General features: G+C 45.6%; 1 protein-coding gene across 1 annotated transcript; it reads left to right on the plus strand.

Moving 5' to 3' along the window:
* Nucleotides 1–226: 226 nt before the first annotated feature.
* On the plus strand, nucleotides 227–7,712 carry ZIC1 (Zic family member 1). The gene is made up of 3 exons (XM_081071759.1): nucleotides 227–2,284; nucleotides 3,781–3,944; nucleotides 4,543–7,712. The coding sequence occupies exons 1-3, from the start codon at nucleotides 1,303–1,305 to the stop codon at nucleotides 4,738–4,740; spliced, it is 1,344 nt and encodes a 447-aa protein (XP_080927885.1). The 5' UTR covers nucleotides 227–1,302; the 3' UTR covers nucleotides 4,741–7,712.
* The last annotated feature ends 15,012 nt before the right edge of the window (nucleotides 7,713–22,724 follow it).

Raw genomic sequence — 22,724 nt, forward strand, 5'->3', positions numbered from 1 at the left:
ACGGCTCAGCCGAGAGCAGGTTTGAAGAAGGACAAAACAGAGAAAGAGAGGGAGAGAGATAAAGCTAGATAGAGCTAGACACACACACACACACACACACACACACACACACACACACTCAGAGACAGAGATAGAAGGAGAGACAGACAGAGAGAGACGGAGGAGAGGGAGAAGAGGAATAAGAGAAAAAAACGTATATGACTGCACGAAAAAGGAATCGTGGCAAAATATATACATATACATATATATATTTTTTCTTTCTTTCTTTTTTCCATGAGAAGAGGGAAAAAATCTGGCTAAAAAAAAAAAGTTGCTACTCCTGGCTGCGGGGTTTGTCAAAAAGGGATGTCAAGCGCTTTACAATACCTGGGATTGATGAGGCGGGCGGGCCAATGAACAGCGCTAGGCTCCTCGGCGCGCCCTCCGTTGGCGCGGCGGCTGCGGGCGGGGGGAGTGAGAGCGCACCAATGGGCGCCCGCGTCAGCAGCACGTGACACCTCCCCCTGCTCCCATTCATCAAGGGGGGGACGGTGTCGTCCTTTCAATTCATTTATCTGCAGGAATGATTGCTGCTATCAGTCTCGCGCTCACCGCCCGGCTGAGGAGGTGAAAGTTTCTCCCCAGGAAGATAAACCGCAAAAGACAATATTGTGCATGATTTGCGCCTTTTCTTTGGCTTTTTCTTTCTTTTTTCTCCCCCCTTTCATCATCATCATTATTATTTATTTTTTTCTTTGCAAAAAGCAGAGGGGGGAAAAGTGAAGGAGCGAGGAGGCGAGCCTGAGAGAAAAGAGAGACAGAGAGAAAAGAAAGGGTGAGGGGCTAGTGGAGAAGTGAGGAGGGGCGTACGGCGCGAAGCGGAGAGAGAGCTAGCAGTCGCGGCTCCGAGCGCTCATATTCCTCTATGCTACAAATCCGGGAGGAAGTTTTTTTGGGGGGCTGAGATGCTCCATGCCTTTTCCTGGGCAGCCTTGACGCAGGGTCCTCTCGGCAGAGACTGAGCGGCGAGAAAGTGCGAGCCGGGCCGGCGGGGTCTGCTCGGCGGGCGCGGGAGCCCGCCTTGCTCGCGGCCCGCAGCCGTCCGGCTTCCCCGCGCTTGGCCAGGCGGGCTCCCCGGCGCGCGGCGCCGCTGCCTGCGGGCTAGGACTTCGCGAGGTGGGTCGACTCCTCCTCCCTCCTCTTCTTCTTCCTCCTCTTCTTCCGCCTCCCATTCCTCCTCCTCCTCCTCCTCCTGATTTTCCCTCCTCGGCGGGCGAGGGTGGGGGGGGCGGGGGAGGTCGGGGCTCGCCCCGAGCAGCCACGATGCTCCTGGACGCCGGCCCCCAGTACCCAGCGATCGGCGTGACCACCTTTGGCGCGTCCCGCCACCACTCGGCAGGCGACGTGTCCGAGCGCGACGTGGGCCTGGGCATCAACCCGTTCGCCGACGGCATGGGCGCCTTCAAGCTCAATCCCAGCTCGCACGAGCTGGCCTCCGCGGGCCAAACGGCCTTCACGTCGCAGGCGCCCGGCTACGCGGCAGCCGCGGCCCTTGGCCATCACCACCACCCGGGCCACGTCGGCTCCTACTCCAGCGCAGCCTTCAACTCCACGCGGGACTTTCTGTTCCGCAACCGGGGCTTTGGCGACGCAGCGGCGGCAGCCAGCGCGCAGCACAGCCTGTTCGCTGCTTCGGCTGGGGGCTTTGGGGGCCCACACGGCCACACGGACGCCGCGGGCCACCTCCTTTTCCCCGGCCTTCACGAGCAGGCGGCAGGCCACGCGTCGCCCAACGTAGTCAACGGGCAGATGAGGCTTGGCTTCTCGGGGGACATGTACCCGCGGCCCGAGCAGTACGGCCAGGTGACCAGCCCGCGTTCGGAGCACTACGCCGCGCCGCAGCTGCACGGCTACGGCCCCATGAACGTGAACATGGCTGCGCATCACGGCGCCGGCGCCTTCTTCCGCTACATGCGCCAACCCATCAAGCAGGAGCTCATCTGCAAGTGGATCGAGCCGGAGCAGCTGGCCAACCCCAAAAAGTCGTGCAACAAAACTTTCAGCACCATGCACGAGCTGGTCACGCACGTCACCGTGGAGCACGTCGGCGGCCCGGAGCAGAGTAACCACATCTGCTTCTGGGAGGAGTGTCCGCGCGAGGGCAAGCCCTTCAAAGCCAAATACAAACTGGTCAACCACATCCGCGTGCACACGGGCGAGAAGCCCTTCCCCTGCCCCTTCCCGGGCTGCGGCAAGGTCTTCGCGCGCTCTGAGAACTTAAAGATCCACAAAAGGACCCACACAGGTATGGAAACCTCTGTTCTTGACCGCCCCCCAACACACACACACACACACACACACACACATCCCCGCACCCTGTCCTGGGCCTGGGACCTGAAATCCAAAAGTCAGAGGCCGGGAGCACAAACCCGGCCTTAGTTGGATCTTGGCGTCAGGTTCCAGCAGGCAGGCAGAGAAAGTGTGCACTGGTTTTTAGTTTGAGGCTTGGAATTATGAAAAATTATAGAAAGGACTAGATGGGAAGGGTATAGGGATATAGATTTTTAAATGAGGAGTAAAAAAGGCCGGGAGAACAGAGACAAACCCGGCTTTGCAGAACCCTCGGTGCGCCTGAAGCCGGGAGAGGTGGCCGGCTCCCGGGGCGGCGGCGGCGCTTCCAGCCGCTCTGGCAGCAGACAAACGTTGCTTCCAAATCCAAACGTTGGCTTCCTCCCAACATCCTTCTCTCGGCACCCTAGTGAGGACTTTCCCAACGGAAGGAACTGAGGAAATTGGAGGAGATCGGATAAAGGGGCACAGAAAGAAACAAAAAACGGAAACACAGAAAGGAGGGAGGGAGTAGTGAAAGCAAGTAAGTCGGCCTGAGGAAGCTTTTGGAAGGTTATGCATATTTAAGGAGCCCCATTTTAGTAGTGACTTGTTTGTGAGTAGGCTTGAGGAGTCGGGAGAGTCGGTAGAAGGCAGAGGAAGTTTTTTTTGTCCGTTAGATTCTATGAGGTGGTTTTCAAAACACCAAATCCCCTGCGTTGGCCTTTAAAAATAAAGAGACAACCAGTCGGGAACAGTTAAAAGAAAAGTTGGCGGCGAGCCCAGGGCCGTAGTCTGGGTCGGGCAGGCCATTCTGGGCCCCTTGCTCCAACAAGACTAGGAATCCGATCTGCTTCCCCGTTCTGGTTTGCCCGGGTGATTCTGAGAACCGCGTTTCGAACTTAGGGTTTAACACCGCAGTCAGGGAAGAATTTGCGACGCCCAGCTCTCGGCCCAGATTACGTTATAAAATGTGAGTGTGTGTGTAGGGGGTGGGTTGGGGTGGGGGAGGCGACGAGGTGGGTGCGGAGTGTCGGGGAGGGGGTGGAGGGAGGGGAGAAGAGCAAAACAGTAGGAGAATCAGTCTGGCAAATGAAAATTAGGAACCAAGAGCTAGGTAGAACTGCCGAAGTTGTCTGGATAGCCCCGGGCAGACAAATCAGAAGCCAGACCTGCTACTACTCTGAGATCTAAAAAACTACCAATAATAATAATAATAATAATAATAATAATAATAATCAGCATCATTATCTAATTGGATTAGGAGTAAAATAATTCGGATATTTACAAATCCACTGCCTATACATGACTTTATTGAAGACCCCGGTTTTTGAGCTTGTAAAGTGCTAAACCTGAGCCGCTGCCTTTTTCATTTTGTTTTCATTTTTCCATTTATTTGCGTTAAAAAAAAAAACAAAACAGCCACGGGATTTGTTATAATTAGACCTCTTTCCTTCTCGCCTTTCACGCCAGGGGAGAAGCCCTTCAAGTGCGAGTTCGAGGGCTGCGACCGACGCTTTGCCAATAGCAGCGACCGAAAGAAGCACATGCACGTGCACACGAGCGACAAGCCCTATCTCTGCAAGATGTGCGACAAGTCCTACACACACCCCAGCTCGTTGCGTAAACACATGAAGGTAATCGCCGCGCTCCCACTGCCCTCCTTCGGGCCACGAGCCCGCTCTTCCGCCGGGGCCGGGCTGCGAGAGGCAGCCGGGCAGTGGCTGGGGCCGGCGGAGCCTAAAGGGGCTGGGGAAGGGAATATGGGCACCCCAGGCTCTTCTAAATGTAATATTTACTAGTAAAAGTAAAAAGAAGTGAGCACTCGAGCAGAGGCCGCGACTGGTTGGGCGCAGACAGGGAGCGAGCGCTGCCCCGGCTGGTGGCGCTGCGGCCGCCGTCGCCATTGTGGCGGGCGGCGTGGGCAGAAGAGTTGGGGTCTCGCACCTAGACCTGAGCAAGCGGCGGTCAGCGGCCGCGGGAGGGCCCACCTGCGGCTCTCGCCGCAGACCCGGCTTCCCCTCCCCGGATCCGTGTTCCTCCTGCGGCTCCCTGCGGCACTGCCTCCTCCGGGCCGAGGCGGGGCAGCCAAGCCCAGGCCCGCGCGCGGGTGGGGTTCCCCGGAGGTACACGGGCGGCAGGGCTCCGGGACAGGCGGCGCGAGGCCCTCACCCACCGTCGGCGGCTGCCGGTCCAGCTTTTTCTCTCTTTCAAAACGCGACTTTCCCCCCGCAGGTCCACGAGTCCTCCGCGCAGGGCTCGCAGCCTTCGCCGGCCGCCAGCTCGGGCTACGAGTCGTCCACACCGCCCACCATCGTGTCTCCCTCCGCAGACAACCCGACCGCCAGCTCCCTGTCGCCCTCCTCCTCCGCCGTCCACCACACAGCCGGCCACAGCGCGCTCTCTTCCAATTTTAATGAATGGTACGTTTAAAATAAAATTTAAAAAGCACCGATCACAACCCTATTTAAGAGACTGAACACACACAGGTATACAAAATATTGCGGAAGGAACCCCGCGAATCAAAGCAGCCCCCTCCCCGCAATCCTTTTTTCTTTTTTTCTTTTTGAACCTGCCAGTAGACCCAGGACCGAGTAAGAGAGAAAGCCCCAAACCTTTACATTTTCTCCTTTTTCTTTTTTTGGCAAAGGCTTGGTTTGGTAGCTAAGGGGCGGGAGGGGGACCGAGGAGAAGGCAGTCGCCTGACCAAATGCTGCCAACCACGAGGGCCAGTTTCTCGGCAGAATCAGAACAGGCTCTCCGGGCTTCGCTTCTTCTTTTTTTTTTTTTTTCATTCTTGTAAATACAGAATTATTAGCTTAAAACTGTACTGTTGGATTCTGTAAATAGTTATATCTTGGTTGGAGCGGGCGGGTGGGATCGTGGCGTTGTGGTCTTTGCATTTGGGGAAGGGGGAGGGTCTGGGAGGGTGAGGGTGGGGGGAGGGGTGGGCGGCCGAAAGCCAACTGTTTGTACTGAATGGCAAGAATGTTCTAGTAAATGTGTATCAAAATGTGAATTACTTTGTACGATTACAGTCTCCACGTCGACCTAACAGAATATTATTGGTATTAATGTGCTTTTTTTTTTTTGCATAAAGTGCAAACATTTCGTCCCAGAGTCTTAAGTACTTTAGTGCAGTAAAATGTTGTTTCACGTCCTGTCAAGAATTCGTATAGTACGAGCCTGGATCTGCGTGTCAAACTGTTCCATTTGTTTATGTAAAGTGATATTAAAAAAGATATAAACTATAACTGTCCGTTGCTTTTGGCAAAAGATACAACCACATAATGTATATAATTCCTAGTTTCCATATTTATCCGCATGTAAAGGGCCGGTTTATTCATGTTACAGCTATTCAATATTTATGGCTAGAAGAACTCGTTATGTACACTTTAGTTTACAGAACTGTTTGGTAACCTTTCGTACGTTATTAAAGATTCTTAAATCTCAGTGATTGTGGTAGGAATTTCTTCTTCACCCCAGCAACCTGCTGCCTCTTCTGCCAGCTTTAGTCGTTCCCGGGAAAAGCTCTCCGGTCTCCCTCGCCTTCCCTTTCTGTCATTGCAGGTCGTATAAACGTGATAAATGAACGCTACCCTGCTGGCTCTCCGAGAGGGTGTAATTAGTATTTATATCAAAATTTATGAAACAAATTTTAGGCCGCAGTATAATTTAAATGACCTTTGCAGACGTAGAATAACAACCATAAAAATAACAGAAATAGATTGCACAGGCGACATCAATATTAATGTAGGCGGATTGTCAGAAGCTCAGGGCTAGCTCTGCAGCGTTGCAAATGAACTTGCGGCGGAGGGTTCTGCTGCTTCTCCCCCCTCCCCCCAAATTAAATTCCCCAGGCTGAAACTGAGTTGCAGATTTACAATATCATATTTTAAATTGCTGTCTTCAATTAAACCATTTATGGCTATAACTAATTTTCAGGATGTCGATGCATGCTTTTCCAGGCCTTCCTTCTTTGTACAAAAGTAAACGTCCATAAAGCGTTTTACTTGTATTTCTTCAAACGTGATGCTAATTTAAATTAATTATTTCCTGTGATATGTTATTATTACTATAATTTTGCCAGTTATTAGTTCTCTCAAAAAATACATCTAGGGAAGAGAATTATTTTATGTAATTTTATTATCTTTTATCTCTTTTATTTCTCATTTACTTAAGAAATTCGTTCCATTGGCTGGCGTTGATACAGTAAATTTGTAAATGAGGAGACAATATAAAAAATCTAAATTACTTGTGCTTAATGACTGTAGCGGAACGCCTTTTCTCTAAATCAGATTGTCTTTCTTGCAGTTTAGTTTGATAGATTTGCAAGCTATGCTGCTCCCTCCAACTTAGCACCGCTGGTAGGAACGCAAGCTTCTTTGTCTCTGGTTGTAGCTTGCATGATCGCCCCATTAAGCAGACAACCTAGCTGGAGATCACAAATCAGGGCCTTGGCAGTAGATGCAGGGTGTGGATGTGTCAGAGCAGGAGGCAAAACTGACCTTACTGTGGGCAAGGGGGAATCAGGGCCTATTTCTTTAACATACTGTGTGAGTTCAGACAGTCACAGGCCATATTGACTCCGAGGAGAAAAAAAGTGGGAAAACCCCTCAAAACTATGAGAATCCCTTAAGATCCTCACGTCTATTTTAAAGTGACATTAATTTTTCAGAGTATACCATAACCCAATTACAAAATCAAAATGTTAAATTCTCTTTAAAATTATTTGTTGGCTTCTTTCATCTTTTGCTATTTGCATTTGTCACTTGTAGTCAACAAAGTTTTACTGGCTAAGGAGGGACTTTGGTGAACTTTCTGTAGCACATCAAAAACTGGAAATGGTAGTGTTTAGCTTTTTAAAAAATGTTATTGTGATTGTAAGAGAAAATATCTACCTTTCATGAAAAGAGCGCCACCTTGCATGGTCTGGCCAGATTTAAGGAAGTTGAACACCTAAGCAGGAATCGCCACTAGCCCCCAAAATGTATGAGACTAAACTCTGGCTCCAATTGGCTTAGGGGGTTTGAAATAGATTAACAGTGCAGTATTTGAAGTGACTCCAGACATTAGATTAATAATTAACAAAAATAGAAAGAGGAATAAAGATAGCTCATTTCTCTAAGAAAGAAAGATGAACACCTCCATAATCCTTTCCCTTCCCATTAGAGATCAGAATGTTCTGGGGCCTGATATGAGCATGCTGCTGCTGCTTCTGCTGCTGCTGCTGATGATGATGATGACAGCAACAGAGCACTTTTGTAACTTTGGTAGTGGCATTTAGGAAGATAGTAAATGAGTGCATTTTTTCTAAATGTAGTGTATGTAAAATTTGGAAATATAAACATCTTATTATTTGTTATCTACCTTGTGCCTTTTCTTTAATTTCAGTATAATAATTGAATATACTATGGCATGATTTAAGTAGGATGCTTTAAAGATAAATTTTAGGGGTAATATTTACTTCAAAACTACTTCATATATATATATATATATATATATATATATATATATATATATATTAGACTTTGAAGCCCAAATAACTAAAACAAATTTGAGGAGTACCATGTGTGTATTTGTGAATAATCTGACTCATAGGAAAGAAACTTTTAAAATAGAAGCCAATATTTATGCCATTCTTCCTTATGCATTCTCTTCTCTAGCACCCATCACAAAGAAAAAGTCATTAATGATGTAGGTAGCCTAAAATAATGCTTCAAACTTCAATATAGTCTATTATTTTTGCTGGTACCTTTAATGTCTGCTTCTTGAGATGTATTCTTCATACTTTTCTTCATGGGCTATTAGGTTCTGAAATACATGAATGTGAACAGGGAAATATATTGTTAGACCCTATTTAGCAGGAGCTGAAGATGTTGCAAATGACTGGTTTCTATGTGTAGCTGTGGATTTTGATTTAGGCAGAAAGCTGTCCTGGTTAGTATTTTGACTGCATTGTAGTGTGGATACTGTCAAATGATTAGAATAGCTAACAAGTTATTAAAAAGTTGTATTGTGTCAACAAAAAAACGCCTGAGTACAAGCAATCATATTTGAGAAATGAAGAGAAATGAGTTGTGGTGTGTGTGTACATTTATAGAGTAAGCATATAAATATACAAGCATCATTTATATGGGGGCTAAGTAATTTTCAAACATTTCATATCCTTTGTTTTCTTCTTCAAAAGCTACCCCCAACTGCTTTAAGCGTTTGCAGCTGATGATTTTGATTTTTTTAAAGTCAAGCATTCAAGTTAACCTTTAAGAAGCAAACCACCTCCAAAAGAAAGATGTAACCTTTCAATTGCCCCATATGCTTATCATTTTTTTTTTTTTTGCTTTAGCTGACAATGAAAATAGCACTAACCTTCTTTGCTGATGGGCCTGGCATTTAGATGTTTTTATTTGTTGATTGCGAAGTTTTCTCAGAACTTTTAAAGGGCTGGCAACAAAACCATACTCACCAAATAGTGCTGGTAGAGTTGGTACCTGAACATATTTCTATCCATGACGCAGCTTTGAGAAGGCCCTTGTCCATAAAGAGCAGCATCAGTTTATGATGGGTGGGAAGTAACTGTACGTGGTCTGGCAAACTCAAAATGAAGACACTGAGCTGGTGCCTTTGAGTATTTGTGAACTAGATAGGAAGCCATCAGATTTTAGACATTTGCAACTTACATTTCTTTCTTTTTTCCAACTCAAAATGCTAATTACAAATTTATCTTCTCCTCTCTAGGTACAGAGTTCTCACCTCCTCCTAGCATCAAGTATAGCTCTTAGAACTATGTTTTCATATTAGAAAAAAAGTGTTGTTTTTACAAAGATAGTCACAGCTGATACCACTCTCTGGTTTTAGAATTCTTGAAAATAGAGTGGTGACGGGAAGATTTTTCCTTTCTGTGCTAGTCAAGCCACTGAAAGTACACATCTCTCACAGTGTTCTCCTTTTCAGCTTTTAAGCATATCTTTTTCAAACAATATTCTCTAGTTTGGGACAACAAATAAGAAAAATGTTAACTTCCTATAACATGTCACACTTGAGCCTTTCTCTCAAAGTTTATTGCAAATATAATGACATAACGCACACAAAATATAGGCAATGTTCTCCACTAATCTACACAAGGCTGGTTCATTCCAGAGTCTCTGACTCAGCAAGAGGGAACACTATCAGGCTAAACCAGGGGCTATTTTTACCATGCATGCTGAATTCTGGCATTAGTTCCTAATGTGTATTTCCACTTTAGAGCGAGGAGCTAAAATAGTACGACGTTTCCAGTTGATGCTGTCCTGGAGGTGGGTTTTTCAAGATTAAGAAATCTGAATTAGCTATCTAGTATGGAAAGGACATTGGCAGTGATGATGCTAGAGACTGTCGACTGTCAACAATATTTTGGCTGCCTGTGATGGCTTGCGGGGCATCTCTGTAAGTATATGCTGGAGAATTCACGGGCTTTGAAACTTACACAGTGATATTTTTACCTACAGCATACACAAGAATCAACTATTAAGCGTAGATACAAACACACGGGGATCATATCTTTAAAAAAACACCCCAAAATTAGCAAACTTAAAAACTATGTTATTATGCATCTCTTTTGTGTAACAATCCCTATTATACTACAGAAAACATAAGGACCTAAAGAGAGGGAGAGAAGCTCACGTCGTGATTCCTTTTAAAATTTTTTTCTGTTTATCCGGGAAAATCCTAGCCTCTGGGGAAAAAAGCTTCGGAGGAAGGTGAAACCACGAGAAAGGGTAGGGTTGGGTGAATCTGTGCGTCAAAGGTGATTTTTGTCCCGGAGAATTTCGTGAAAATGTATACATTCAGGATTTGGGGTAGGTGTGGTGGGTGGAACATCAACCCCCACGTCACCTCCACAGAAGGCCGAGGGGTCAACATTTGAGGGGCTCTCTATGTCACCCTGTGGGCGCTTTCCAGCCCCTGCAGCGGGCTGCGGCTGGGGCTGGGCGGGCAGTGCGCATGCGTGGCCGGCGAGCCGGGGTTCCACGTGCTGAGGAGCAGCAGCTGCGCCCCCGCCCACACGGGCTACGGGCGGCACTGCTCAGAGGCTCCCGCCTATGAAAGCCGCTGGCCGGGATGTCAAAATACTGCGGCGAAGAAGCTGCACGTGTTTGTTTACAAACCGCGCTGGTTTAAGTGAGCTCACAAAGCCTGGCAGACAGCGTAGGCTGGAGCAACTTGCGGCCTCCGCTGTCCAAACCCCGAGCGCAGCGGGTCGGGCCGTCCCCTCGGCCCCATCCCAAGGGCCGCGCGCGGCGAAGTGCGCGAGCCCCAGTGGACCACGAGCCCTGCCCCTACTCTTCTTGTCCCCTTCTGAGTTGGGAACTGGCACCCTAATTTTTCTCATATCTCCTAGCTCCTCGGAAAGGACGTCCCCTCTCACCTGGCACTTGGAACCCAAGCCTGAGGTGTGTGTGTGCGGGGGGGGGGGGGGAGGAGGACACTAGGTGTTTTCCTAGCGCCCACCCTCTTCCCTTGCACACACCCAGGCCTGAGCGTCCGCCTGTCTTTGTCCATTTCTCTCTCTCTCTTTCTCCCTCTCCCTGTGTCTCTCCTCTCCCTCTCCCTCTCCTCCCTTTCCTTTTCCTTTCTCCTGGTTCCTCTTCCTCTCTCTGACTCTGACTGTGCCCCAGTGCCTCCCACCCCATTTGGGGGACTAGCAGCTACTTGCTTGAATGGCTTCTCTAGGGTTTTCACTTGACCCTTCCCAAATCATATTTGTCAGCTTGCCTGCTTATGAGCTGGTATAGCTTTAAGCTCCACCGTGCTTACATGGTGCAAACATGATGACTGGTGAAGGACCTGCGCTGCCTGGCCTAGAGACCAGGAAAGTGTAGGGTTTGGCGGAGTTCATTCAGGTGAGGGCTTCTGCCTTCCTCTCCCGGTGACATTCTTGGGGTTCTGCACGTTGCAGGATATTTTGCGGCCAGTGTACTGGCATTTCCAGAGGGAGTGCATAACCTGTCTGGTGGAGTGATCAGCCCTTGTAAACAAAGGGGAGGCTGGGTAACCCAGGGAGCGTCCCTGGGTAACTCTGTCTTCAGACTGGCATCTGTAGAGTTTTGCCTTTGGGCATTTTAGTCAAAATCCTAGGTACCATGACATCAGAAAACGGCTGCTGATAGGTTGCAATCCTCCTTTGGACATTACTTTCAACTGAACGGGTAGATCCATTCCGTTCGTTCCTCTTGTTTCCCCCACTGTCAACAGGAGAGGCCTTGTATCACTGACCAGTTCGCACTGCAGTCCACCCCAGGGCCAGCTTCACCCGGGCCAGTTCCAGGGGCCATAGCATCATTTCAGCACTCACCAAGTCTTCCGTTTTGAACCTGAGAGCGAGGCGGAGGGCTTTTGGAAACGATCCTGCCAGGACAAAGCCTTTCCTCCTATCTGGCTCTGAGTCTCGGAGCTCAATGGGACACGGATGGCCCGAGAAGAGCCATCGTGACCCGAGACCACGGAGGCCTGGCACGAGCTCCATACTCCCACTAGCGGGGACTGGGCAGGAAGGGGCCGGAACACGAGGGTTCTCTTGCCCGAGGCCCGGAAACGGGGCATCTCGTCAGAGGCGCAGAATCCCTCGATCCATCGAACCCCGTCATAAGGGCCACCCCACAGGAAATCCCTTCCCAATTTGGGTCCTTTTGTGTTTGAGTATGTTGGGGAGTTGGGGGGGGGCGGGGTGGTAAGCTAGACTCTGCGGACTTCATGCTAATGACGAAGACCTGAGTCGGCCTAGCTCTGGGCAGAAAGAACAAACCCAGCGTGGGTTCCTGCGTTCCTCCTCAAAAGGCCAAGGCCCCAAGAACCCTTTTCATTTGGCGAGGGGCTTGAGGGAAGGGAGGGGCGGAAGACGGCCGGGGTCTGCAAGCCTGTGGCCGGGCGCGGTGGACGTGCCCCGTGGCTCAGCTTGGCCCCCACTCTCAGTGCAGGCGTCGCAGTTGCCTTCTCCTCTGCTAGAGAGTGGGGACGCTCCTTCCTCGCTCCCTCAACCTCTCCCCCGGCGCCCCCCGGTCGGCGCCAGAGTCCGGAGGCCCGGACGCCTAAGCTAGACGGCAGTGAGGCGGGCTCTGGGGCCTCCCCAGGCCAGACCGAATTTATTCTGCGCAGGCCCCAGCTAGGGGAAGAGGGACCCCAAATCAGACAGACGCTTTCCTTCCCCCCACTCACGCCTGACTTTGTCCCTGCCCAAATTGCGCGTCTCCGGTAGGACTATCTGCCCGGCCTCTCTCTGCTGCCAACCTTGCCCGAAACCTAGACCCCAGACCTGGTAAGTGTCGTTTTTTTCCCACCCCGCCCAGCCACCTTCCCAGCGGACTCGCCCGCGACTGCGCGCGCGCTCGTGGCCTGAGGAGCGCGCCGAGAAGTTGGGCTGATGTGGAGCAGCCGCGCCAATCGGCCTATGAGGCTGGTGTGTCTGAGCGCCGAGGACCCCAACGTAGTCAGAAGTGTCGCGGGGGTCCCCAGTGAGGCGGAGGCGAAGGGGGTCCAGCTTCGCTCTCCTGGATGCTCTTTGTCCCTGTGGATACCAAAGCTGCTTTTGGAGAAGAAGCTTTCTGTTGGTCTATAAAGTGTGTGTGTGTGTGTGTGTGTGTGTGTGTGTGTGTGTGTGTGTGTCATCGGGGGAGGAGAGTTGTCCCTTTCCCTGAGCAGTTTCTAATCCCTAAGGTCTCCAACGAAGTTTACTCATGGTTTCAATGTCAATGCTGTGAAGTTTTTTTTCATTAGTTATTATGATTACTGTTTTAAGTGAAGATTTTTAAGAGTCTGAGCTTCTCAAATATTCGTGCCTCTTGAGGACATTTCGACAATTACCTTGTCCACTAACTCCACTCCCTTCCCACTGGAAAAAAAATAAACTTAAAATTTTCAGTAGTTGCCTCAGGACACGTCGTTTACATCTCACTAATGTGAAGAAGGAAAGAAAAACAACGTTGGCATTTCTCCTTGGAACTCCGTGTGCTCTATTATTGAAATGTGAAAGATGGATTTGGGAGGGGAGAGGGAAGCAGGGCGCCGAAGAGTGCTTTTGAACCGCGCTGCCCTGTTGCACAGGGCTGACCTTTGGCTGACATGGCCACTGAGAGGGCCGTTCGTTAACGAGGATTTGATACATTAGACATTCGAGCTGGGCGTGTAAAACCACAATCTGAATCCAGATTTCGCTCAAATTGGTGTACGAGGAAATGATCTTTTTAAATCCTGAGGCTTAACCAAGTGTCAGGAGGGCCGATTGCTGCCTCAAAAGGGCAGCGCAGGACATCGGGTAAAAAAGCGCATTCCTATCCTTAAAAAACAAACAAAATCAAACCAAAATACCTTCTCCAAATAATTCCTGAAATACTCCAACTTGCCACTTTGAGGCAACCCTTTAATGAAACGTGTTGTGCTATGTCCTGATATCAGGCAAGGCTGTGAAGGCAGTCTCACAGAATCGCAATATGTTAGATGTAGATGTAGATATAGATATATAGATATATGTAGAGATCTCTCATATATGTGTATATGTAATCTCATATATATATGTGTATATATATATATATATATATATATATATATATATATATATATCTGTTTTGCTCACTGGAGATACTAGAGTGTCACAATTTATATCTGCTAGGCAGTGGGGCACACACAGATGGGAAGTGTCACCGATTTTAAAGCCGTTTAAAAGTTGACGCTTCTAGGTTTAATTTAGTTCGACTCATCTCTAGACTTTGGAGCCCAGAAAGGGAAGGCAGCCTGGCCACAAGGACCCGGGCTGGTGCCTGGAGGCTGAACCCGCAGCTCCTTCGCCTCGCGGATGAGGCTGGAGGTGGGAACTTCTCTGAGGCCGCGGAATGGGAGGCCGCTGGAGGGTGCGGTGGCTACCGCTGTATTTACTGACTGACTCTGGAAAGGTGTCATTTTATTTAAGTTGACTTTAAAGCTCGAACTTAAAAAAAATAGCACCCCCAGAAACTGCTTTTCTTCTCTGTCCTCCAATAACAGAGCCCGCTAACTGCTCTCAATTGAAGAGGGGTAGAAATTCGCTCCTGCCTGAGTTCCCAGCCTCTCTTAGGGTGGAAGGGGCAGGAGAGGGGCGGGGGCGGGGGACGAAGCGAAGTCGTGTTCTTGGTCTGTTCCCTGCAGTCCTCCAACTTACTGACTTCCTTGATCTGCTGTCCTGGAGAGAGGATCGCAGAGCCAACGGGTTTTGCTGGGGCTGCGCTGGCGCGGTTCCTAGGACCCAAATGTATTCCAGGCGAAAACGTAACAAGCAGTTTTCGGCCTAAATCGTTGCTCAGGGAGTCTCTGCCTTCAGTCCCCTCTGTCCTGAGTGCAGATGAAAAGATGGAAAATTACACGGAAAAGCACCTATTATCATTAAAAGACAGTTTAAAATTAAGGATCCTAGCAGAGAGAAATCATTCTCCAACAGCCTATGTTGAAGAAATCCACACAGGGCCCAGGAGAGCTACAGGATTGGTTCCAGGCCGCGTTCTGTAGACTCCGTCCCACGCACAGGCCGACCCCTTGCCAAACTTGGTCCCCGACCCTGAGGACCAGAGCAACTGCGCGGTTGAACACTTTCGGGAAGTCAGAGGCACTGGCCCCCTTTGGGAAAAGCATACCTGTCATAACTTTGAGAACTCCCCATGCTTGAGGGGTTTGCAAAAGGTGAAGAGGAGAGTGGGGAACGAGGGACAAGTTTGGAAGAGGGGAAAGATTGTGGCGAGATCGAGTTCATTTTCCCCAAGGGCGGGTTCCAGCACCACCTCCCCAACATTGCAAGCCCTCGCGACCCGTACACTGGAGAAAAGCTCCCCGGGATCACCAACAACTTCCAAGGTGTGCCATCTTGAGGTAGAAGGGGTAGGTCTATTGCTTTTTAAGATTCACTTTTTGGAGCCAGTGGCAATAAAATAACACTGACCCTTACAAGAGTGGATGGAAGAAAGCGCTCGCCGCCGCTTGCGGTCTTCCTCTGAATTTCTTCGGCCCCCTTCTGTAGATCGCCACACTCGTGGAGCCCCGGGACCTACACCCGGGTTTGGGCCTTCCAGCACTGTGGCACGTCTGGGGTGCCCGCGGGGCTCCGGAGCTGCGTAAGGCGCGATTCTAACAGACGGATTTCTGGCAGGCGTGGAGGAAGCCCTATTTTCGCTTTCTAGGGTTTCATCCAGCCTGGCCCGGGGCTCCCTCCCCTCCGCCCCCACAGTCCTTGTCCAAGCCTCCGGGGACTGCTCGGGACCTGACGCAGGTAGCAGGGCCGCTGACGTCAGGCGCTCCCGGCGGCGCGAACCCCAGCACCGGCCACGGGCGCCGGGCGACGGCATCATTAATTGTTAGGCAGTAGATGCCGAAATGAAAGCGCAAGCTATTTAGATCCAGGAGGGAGCTGATATATACATACGTATATGTATGTATATTTTTGAGTGAAGGAGGGAAAAGAAAAGAATAAATGAAATGAGAACGATTTGGTTTCTCAAAGCACAGTTAGTTACTAACTTCGCACCCTCCTGCGTACAGGTCTGCCCCCTGGGTCCACTTTTTTGTAGGTATGGGTTTCTCACTTTGTACCGGTTTGAGGGGATTCTTGGTGGAAGCGCCAATATTTGTCCAAATGCGAAACGCATCGCTGCAACTTCCCAGTAGATTCAAGCTAGAGGAGCTTAACCATCTCCATCAACCAAGAGGGGTGGGCATTTCTTCAGAAAGTTGGATCTAGGATGTTCATATCACCTAGCCCATTTGGCCAGGTCCTCAGTCTGAGATCGGATGTTTTTATTTTTATTGAGTAAAAAAGAGAGGGAAAAAAAATCCTGCGTACACACATAGGGACAAAATAAATGAACAGTGCAATTTGGTGTCAGGAACCAAGCCTTTCATTTGTAACATCAAAAGTAGCTTGCTTTCCTTTTTTCTTTTGTTTTTAAAATAATTGTATTTTTATATGGCTTAAAGTAGAATTTTAAGCAGTAACTTTTTCAAAATTACACCAGTTCTTAAGTCTAGCTCTAATACATTTTCAAACTTCTTTCTCTGAGGATAACTGCCGATTAAACACAGGGCACAGCAGGATTGTTCGTTGTGAGGAGAATTCTCTTTGGGGCTCTTCCCTGCAGAAGGGAAAAAAAAATCATGCCCTATAGGATGGAATTCCACAGGTAATGGTGAAATGATTTTCTAGGGAAAAAAAATGAGATTGGAATTAAACTAAAACTCCACCCAAATTAAGGCAATTTTTATGTAAGTGGAAATAATAATCATCAAATTCAAACATCTTGAATATTATCTTATTTGTCTTAAATAATGCCCTCAAAATTCCCTTACTGAAATAGCCATTTCAAAGATCCTGTACATAAAAATAAAGCTCACATGTATCACTGCATGTAGTTTATAAATAGTAGCTCTAAAAACTAGAAAATTATCTTCATACATATGAATATAAAATGTATTTGTCAATACCCACAGGGCCAGAATAAAAAAACCTGTCTAATTTTATTTATAAGGGATAGAAATATCCTGAAAAGTACATTAAAAAGCGGATAACTTGCTTAGTGTTTCACAGATAGAAAAAAAACAAACAACTTTAATATTTCTTTTGGAACTCTTAGAGCTGTGTAGGCAACTTTTGATTTAGAACTGTATGGTGACAATTTTATTCTGAAATTAGTAATTTATTTTTAACCAATAATTATATGGTAAACATTGAACAAATATGTACTGACTCCTCAAAAGTGTGCAATAATGCTTTATAAAATATGAGTAAAATGGAGTTCATTCTTATACAAAGTATAAATATATTTGTAATATTGGAATCTTTATGAAGGATAATTTTAAAAGTTTAAAAGTTCACACTAATAAATTTACAAAATTCTATAGACATGCACCAATAAATTTCTAGGATTTGTTTGTTAAAAGTATTAGCAAAAGAATAACCTGAACACAAAAAGAAAATTGAAAGAGAACCTCATTTATGGTAAATAAAACACAAGCAAAGATACAAGGTCCAAAATTGCTTTTTTTCCCTTTAATGATTCTTACCTATTTTTAGTGGCCTGTAATACCTAAACTTATTTAAAATTCCAAAAATGTGTGTTAACTGCAAAAAAAAAAAAAAAAAAAAAAGAGAAAAAAGCAATTGGAGTTGAGGACAATAGTTAATCAGCATTCAACAACTTTAGTGCTTTTTCGATTTTATGTACTACTTCTTTTATATGCTATAAATCTTTCCGGAGGACTCTGCTATTTTTGGTACAGCTGGCTAAAACTTATGGGTCTAAGATATATTTCAGACTATGTATATAGCTCTCTGGCTGAGCAAAAAATCCCAGGATATTCATTAGATTAAAAAAGTCAGCTACTATTATTATAGCTCCTGAATCAATAAACATTTACAGATTTAAGGCAATGACTGAAGTACCAAATTTCAAGGTCATTATGTGTATGTGCATATCTTCAAATAAGTTATTTGCACAATTTAGGCAATATTCTATGGAGGTTATGTGATTTTTGGTGCTGCTGCAGTCATGATTTCATTTGCTGACAGATGAAGTCAGTTGCTATCCTTGGCTCTTCGCTTTTTCACTTGTGAAATCAGTGCCCTAGACAAGGTCCTCACTAAATTTTTAGATAGTTCTGAAATCAGTGATTTTATTTACTCTTGTGTATCGATTGAAAAAAAAATTTAAAGGTAGAATTTTATTTATGAAAAAAATTAAAGAAATCTACTTAACTGATTTGGCTATAAATGCAATTGATTAGCAATTTCTATTGTGAAACCTCGTTTCAAGGTTTTTTGTTCCTGAGGGTCTTTTTCAGAAATATGCGTTCTGTGAAACAAGGGACTATGCAGAAAACCTGTCTTTCTCTGTTGGCTTGAGAAGGAAATAAAATACATTTCTGTTGTTTTGTGTATGTGAATTATAAACAATATTTTCATACACTGAGAGCAGAGGGTACATAGAAGATGGAAACAGTATTAAATTCAATTGTTTAAGGACATGCATTTGGGAAGTATGAGCTTCAAATTCTGGTCATATGTAAGTAGATGTAAAATATATTTGCTATATGTATTAATTCACTGATAGCTATACAAATCCCACTATGTAGAGTAACAAAAAAAAGAAGAAAACAATTCTACACACGCTCATTGCTGCATCAGTGTGAAGAGCAAAATATATTGAGTGTATTATTCAATCTATAGGTTCTGCAGTTGATTGGTGTTACTTGTCAGCTGACTGCACTTGACTGGACCAATTAATTAATTAATTAATTAACCCAACAAACATTAGAGACAAATATGGCCATTGTTATAAAGACTACGGTATTTCAAAAATAAATTCCAAATGCTTTATTCCGTATAGAAATATAATGGGAGGGATACATACAGTTAAACAAAGTATTTGTCATAAAAGAGGCATAAACAAAATTTGTTTGGATAATTTTTCACTTTTTGATTGTCTTTAGGAGATATCGAATGCCACTTGCTGATTTAGAAAATCAGAACAGATATCATATCACAAATTTTCCTTCTCTCTCCTTCGTGCTTGCCTTTTCTCCTTTCCCTTCCTCTAACCTCCTTCCCTTTCTTTTCCCCTCTCCTTTGCTCTGGAACTTAAGGCAATATGAAATTTTCCAAAGAAATTTCTCAGGGTGATAGCAGTGCTGCTGTGAACTGGCTGCCTGAATCCTCCTCACCAGACCTTTTTATTTTGGGGACAGTCTTGTCCGAGTGCCCATCTGCAGTCGGCTAGCCTGGGCTCTCATGGATGGGTTTAAGCTCTGTGAATGCTGGGCCTTGGGGCTAGTCAGAGCTTTTCAGCAACCAGTGTGTCCATTTTTATGGTTGAAGTGGGTCAGACCAGGCAGAGATCAACTTCTGACAACTCCAGGCTGGTATTTGGAAAGAGGACACTTATTGTTCACTAGAACATTACACTTTGCAGAATCCTGCAGGAATTCTCTCTTCTATTAAGTTGTTTGATCTAAAGACAGATTCCCTGGTCACTAACAAATAAACCTTTGATTTGTTTTTATTATGGTTCATTCGTTCATTTTTATTGAATTTAAAAAATATTTACTATGAACTGGATAGTGACTATTTTTTTCATGAATTTTTGATCTGTTCTGAAATATTAAGCCATGTTTTCTTTTCCCTGAGGCTGACTTGATACTCTGGCAGTATTTTCCAAGGAAATTTTTATGTCCTCCTTATAACATTTCATAGTCACCCCATGAAACCAAGGAATAATTCATGTTCTCTGAAACGGATTGCATTCAAGTTCTTTAGAAGTTCTAAGCAGGACTAACCTGAAACTAGTCAAAGAAGTAGAAGTAACTGACCAGTTTATATATTATTCAGATTCCTGTTTGTTCCTTGTTGCTGTTGTTTGGGTCAATTGAAAAGTGGTGCAACCCAAACCACTCTGATTAGTACTTACTAGCTGTTTGGGTGAGTGCATTCAGACAACAGGTTGCAAAGAGTTTTTGAGGACTTTGTTTTGTCATTTTCATGTGATTCCTATTCTCTTTATCAAAAGTTTTCACTTTGAACAATTTCAAATATATACAAAAGTAGAGAGAATAATATAATAAACCTCCATCACTCAAACATTTATTAACTCATAGCCAATTTAGTTTTGTCTATACTTCCACTCACTATTCTCCCCCAACATTATTTTGAAGCACGACCTAGACATCATATTATTTAATATGTAAATATTTATTATTTAACTAACATATAGTTAATGATTGCTGCAAAGCAGAGTGGCTTTTTCAAGGCAATTAGGGTGTTTTTTTGAAACACTGCTTAGTTTGAGCTTTTGGGTGCTGTTCTCCACCTTTTTCACAGTTTTGCTTCCAATATCAGAACATTTATAAACCACTGGAATCAAGAAGCTCTGTAGTTCTCAAGAGGAAAAGAATAATTGAGTTGATTATCATCACAATCAAAGAAGATAGAAGCTTCAAGTGGAAAATCTCAAAATTCCCAGAGCCCAGCAGTCATAATGGAATCAGAATAATTCACTCAAAAGTTTCTGAGTTTGGGAAAAATGTGATGACTAGGAATTCCTTTTATGAAAAAAAAATCATATGAACTTATACTGACATAAAAAAATTGTAGTTGAAAAACTATCACCAAAACACATTGGATTTCAGCTTCATAATACTCAAGGCAATACCCCAATTATTGATAAAACAATAAATATAAATTCATGCACTGTGCTGTAAATGTCTGTTTTCTTATCTCATTAAATTATATGAAGCCATATGTTGTTAATTTTTGAAAACAGAGTACTGGTATTTTATGAAATTTATGCCAAACTATTATTTATGGATGAGATGATATGATGTCTAGAATTTGCTCCAAATAACCTTGAGCTGGGGGGGATGGTGAGTCAGTAAAAAATGAATGAAAATTTTTATTCCTGGGCAATGGTTACTTAGGGTTTTCATGATAATATGCTATTTCAGTATATATTTAAAGTTTTTCTTAATAAAATAGTAAAAATGTCAGGAACCCCCCCTCAAAACATCTATCTATTTATCTATCAGCATAGAAGCCAAAAGGCAGAATAAAAATGTTTGGACTTCAAATTTAAAAAGTTTATTTTCTTCATCTTGGACAACCTATGTGTGTACTTGGAAAAGCCAATGATCTCTCTCAACTTTGGTTTTCACATGTACAAAAATATTCCTTCTGGTTTAAATAAACTAGATAATATTTTCCCAGATACTCATATATATTGTCACCTATCCAAGCAAAAATGATGCTTAATAATTTAAACTTGAAGTTACTTGAATGTTTGTCATCTAATTGTTCTGAGATCTCTGGAAATATCTAGTTGTTACATTCTACTTGTAGTTATTTTGTGCATTGATTATGGTAGACCCAATCTCAGGATGTGGGGGAAATAATGATAGCTATAGATTTTAAAATCAGATTATTATGACCTTGAGTCAAGATGGTGAAGTGTAAATGCTGTGTTTGCCTTCGCCCATGACCACATCAAAACTACAACTCAACTATAGGAAAACCACCATTGAGAACCACCTGAAATCTAGATGCACAGAAGTTTTATAACTAAGGGCATACAGAAGAATCCACCTCGAGAATGGTAGGAGGGATGGAGCTGTGGAATGGGCTAGTCCAACACATGTATGTGGCGGTTAAAAATTTGGAGCAATATCTCAGTTGCAGAGATCCCTCCAGATGAGCAAGGTGTTCCAGACCTACACTAGGATCCCCAGCCCAGGATTCCAGTGCCAGGAAGAGAAGTCTCCATAACTTCTGGCTGTGAAAACCAGCCAAGATTATGGCTGAGTGGGATGGAGAGCTGCTGGACTCTAAGGCTTTATTCTTAAAGGGCCTGGACTTACTCATTGACAGTTTCACTTGCTCTGAGCTCCAAGACTGGGACAACAGCTCAAAAGACACCAGGGACATACCGGGAGGAACTGTATTGTCAGGCTTCAGAGCAAGGGCTGGAAGGGAAGCTTTCTTCCAGACTGAAGTGATGATGGAAGCCATTGTTTCTTTGTTGAGCCCTCCCCTCTACCAGCATGCAGATGCAGGTGGCCACCATATTTGAGTTTCCATCAACCTGGCAAACTCTGCCATGGTGATTCCTGGAGACCCCAACCCAGACAACTTTCAGGCCCACTCAAGCTGCTTTCAGTGGCTTTTCCATATTAATGGCCTGTCTTGTTTCATGCTGCAGACATTCCTAAAACCTATCAAAGGTTCCCAAAACCCAAGCAAGCAGCATCTAGCCTCAATGTGCCCTGTACCTGTTGCTAAGCAGCCCTGAGTCTGGTACTAGCAGCAGCCAGCTACAGTTTGTGGGTTGGCCTCTCTCAGGAACCTCCAAGCTCAGCATGGGTGGTTGCTATCTTCAGATTGCTTCATGGATCATGGCCCACGTGGCCCCAGGCAAGGCTTCAGCTGAACTTGGCCTTGGCAGGGCCCTTCCCTGGAGTAGTGCCCTGGGTCAGCATACCTGGTGGCTTGCTTCAGATTGAGCCAGAGCACCACTCAGCTGCCTCTGCAGATGACACTTCCAAAGGGCAGACTGGGAAGGCGCCAGAGCCCTGCTAAACAAATCCGGCTCCACAGTGTCAGACCCTGCACCACAGCTCCTCCACTATAGTCACAGCCAGTCCTCACAATCAATGAGCCAAGGGTCAATCCTTCCCAATTACATGCAAATAACAACCAATACTCAACTACAACAGGAGGGCACACAAAACCCACAAGGGTCTCACCTGGAGCACCCACTCAGGTGACAAGGGAAACTGCATCACTGGGCCTTACAGGACACCTACTACATAAGGCTACTCTACAAAGATTGGGAGACATAGCAACTATACCTAATGCATAGAAAAAAACACAGGCAGATAGCCAA

Source organism: Rhinolophus hipposideros, assembly GCF_964194185.1.
Source record: "Rhinolophus hipposideros genome assembly, chromosome: 2".
Classification (NCBI taxonomy): Eukaryota; Metazoa; Chordata; class Mammalia; order Chiroptera; family Rhinolophidae; genus Rhinolophus; species Rhinolophus hipposideros.

Bases quoted from the DNA above. Each gene is read 5' to 3' on its own strand.
- ZIC1 (XM_081071759.1), top strand. From the start codon at position 1,303: ATGCTCCTGGACGCCGGCCCCCAGTACCCAGCGATCGGCGTGACCACC. The intron at 2,285-3,780 runs GTATGGAAACCT...CTTTCACGCCAG, and splicing joins CCACAAAAGGACCCACACAG to GGGAGAAGCCCTTCAAGTGC. The intron at 3,945-4,542 runs GTAATCGCCGCG...TTCCCCCCGCAG, and splicing joins CGTTGCGTAAACACATGAAG to GTCCACGAGTCCTCCGCGCA.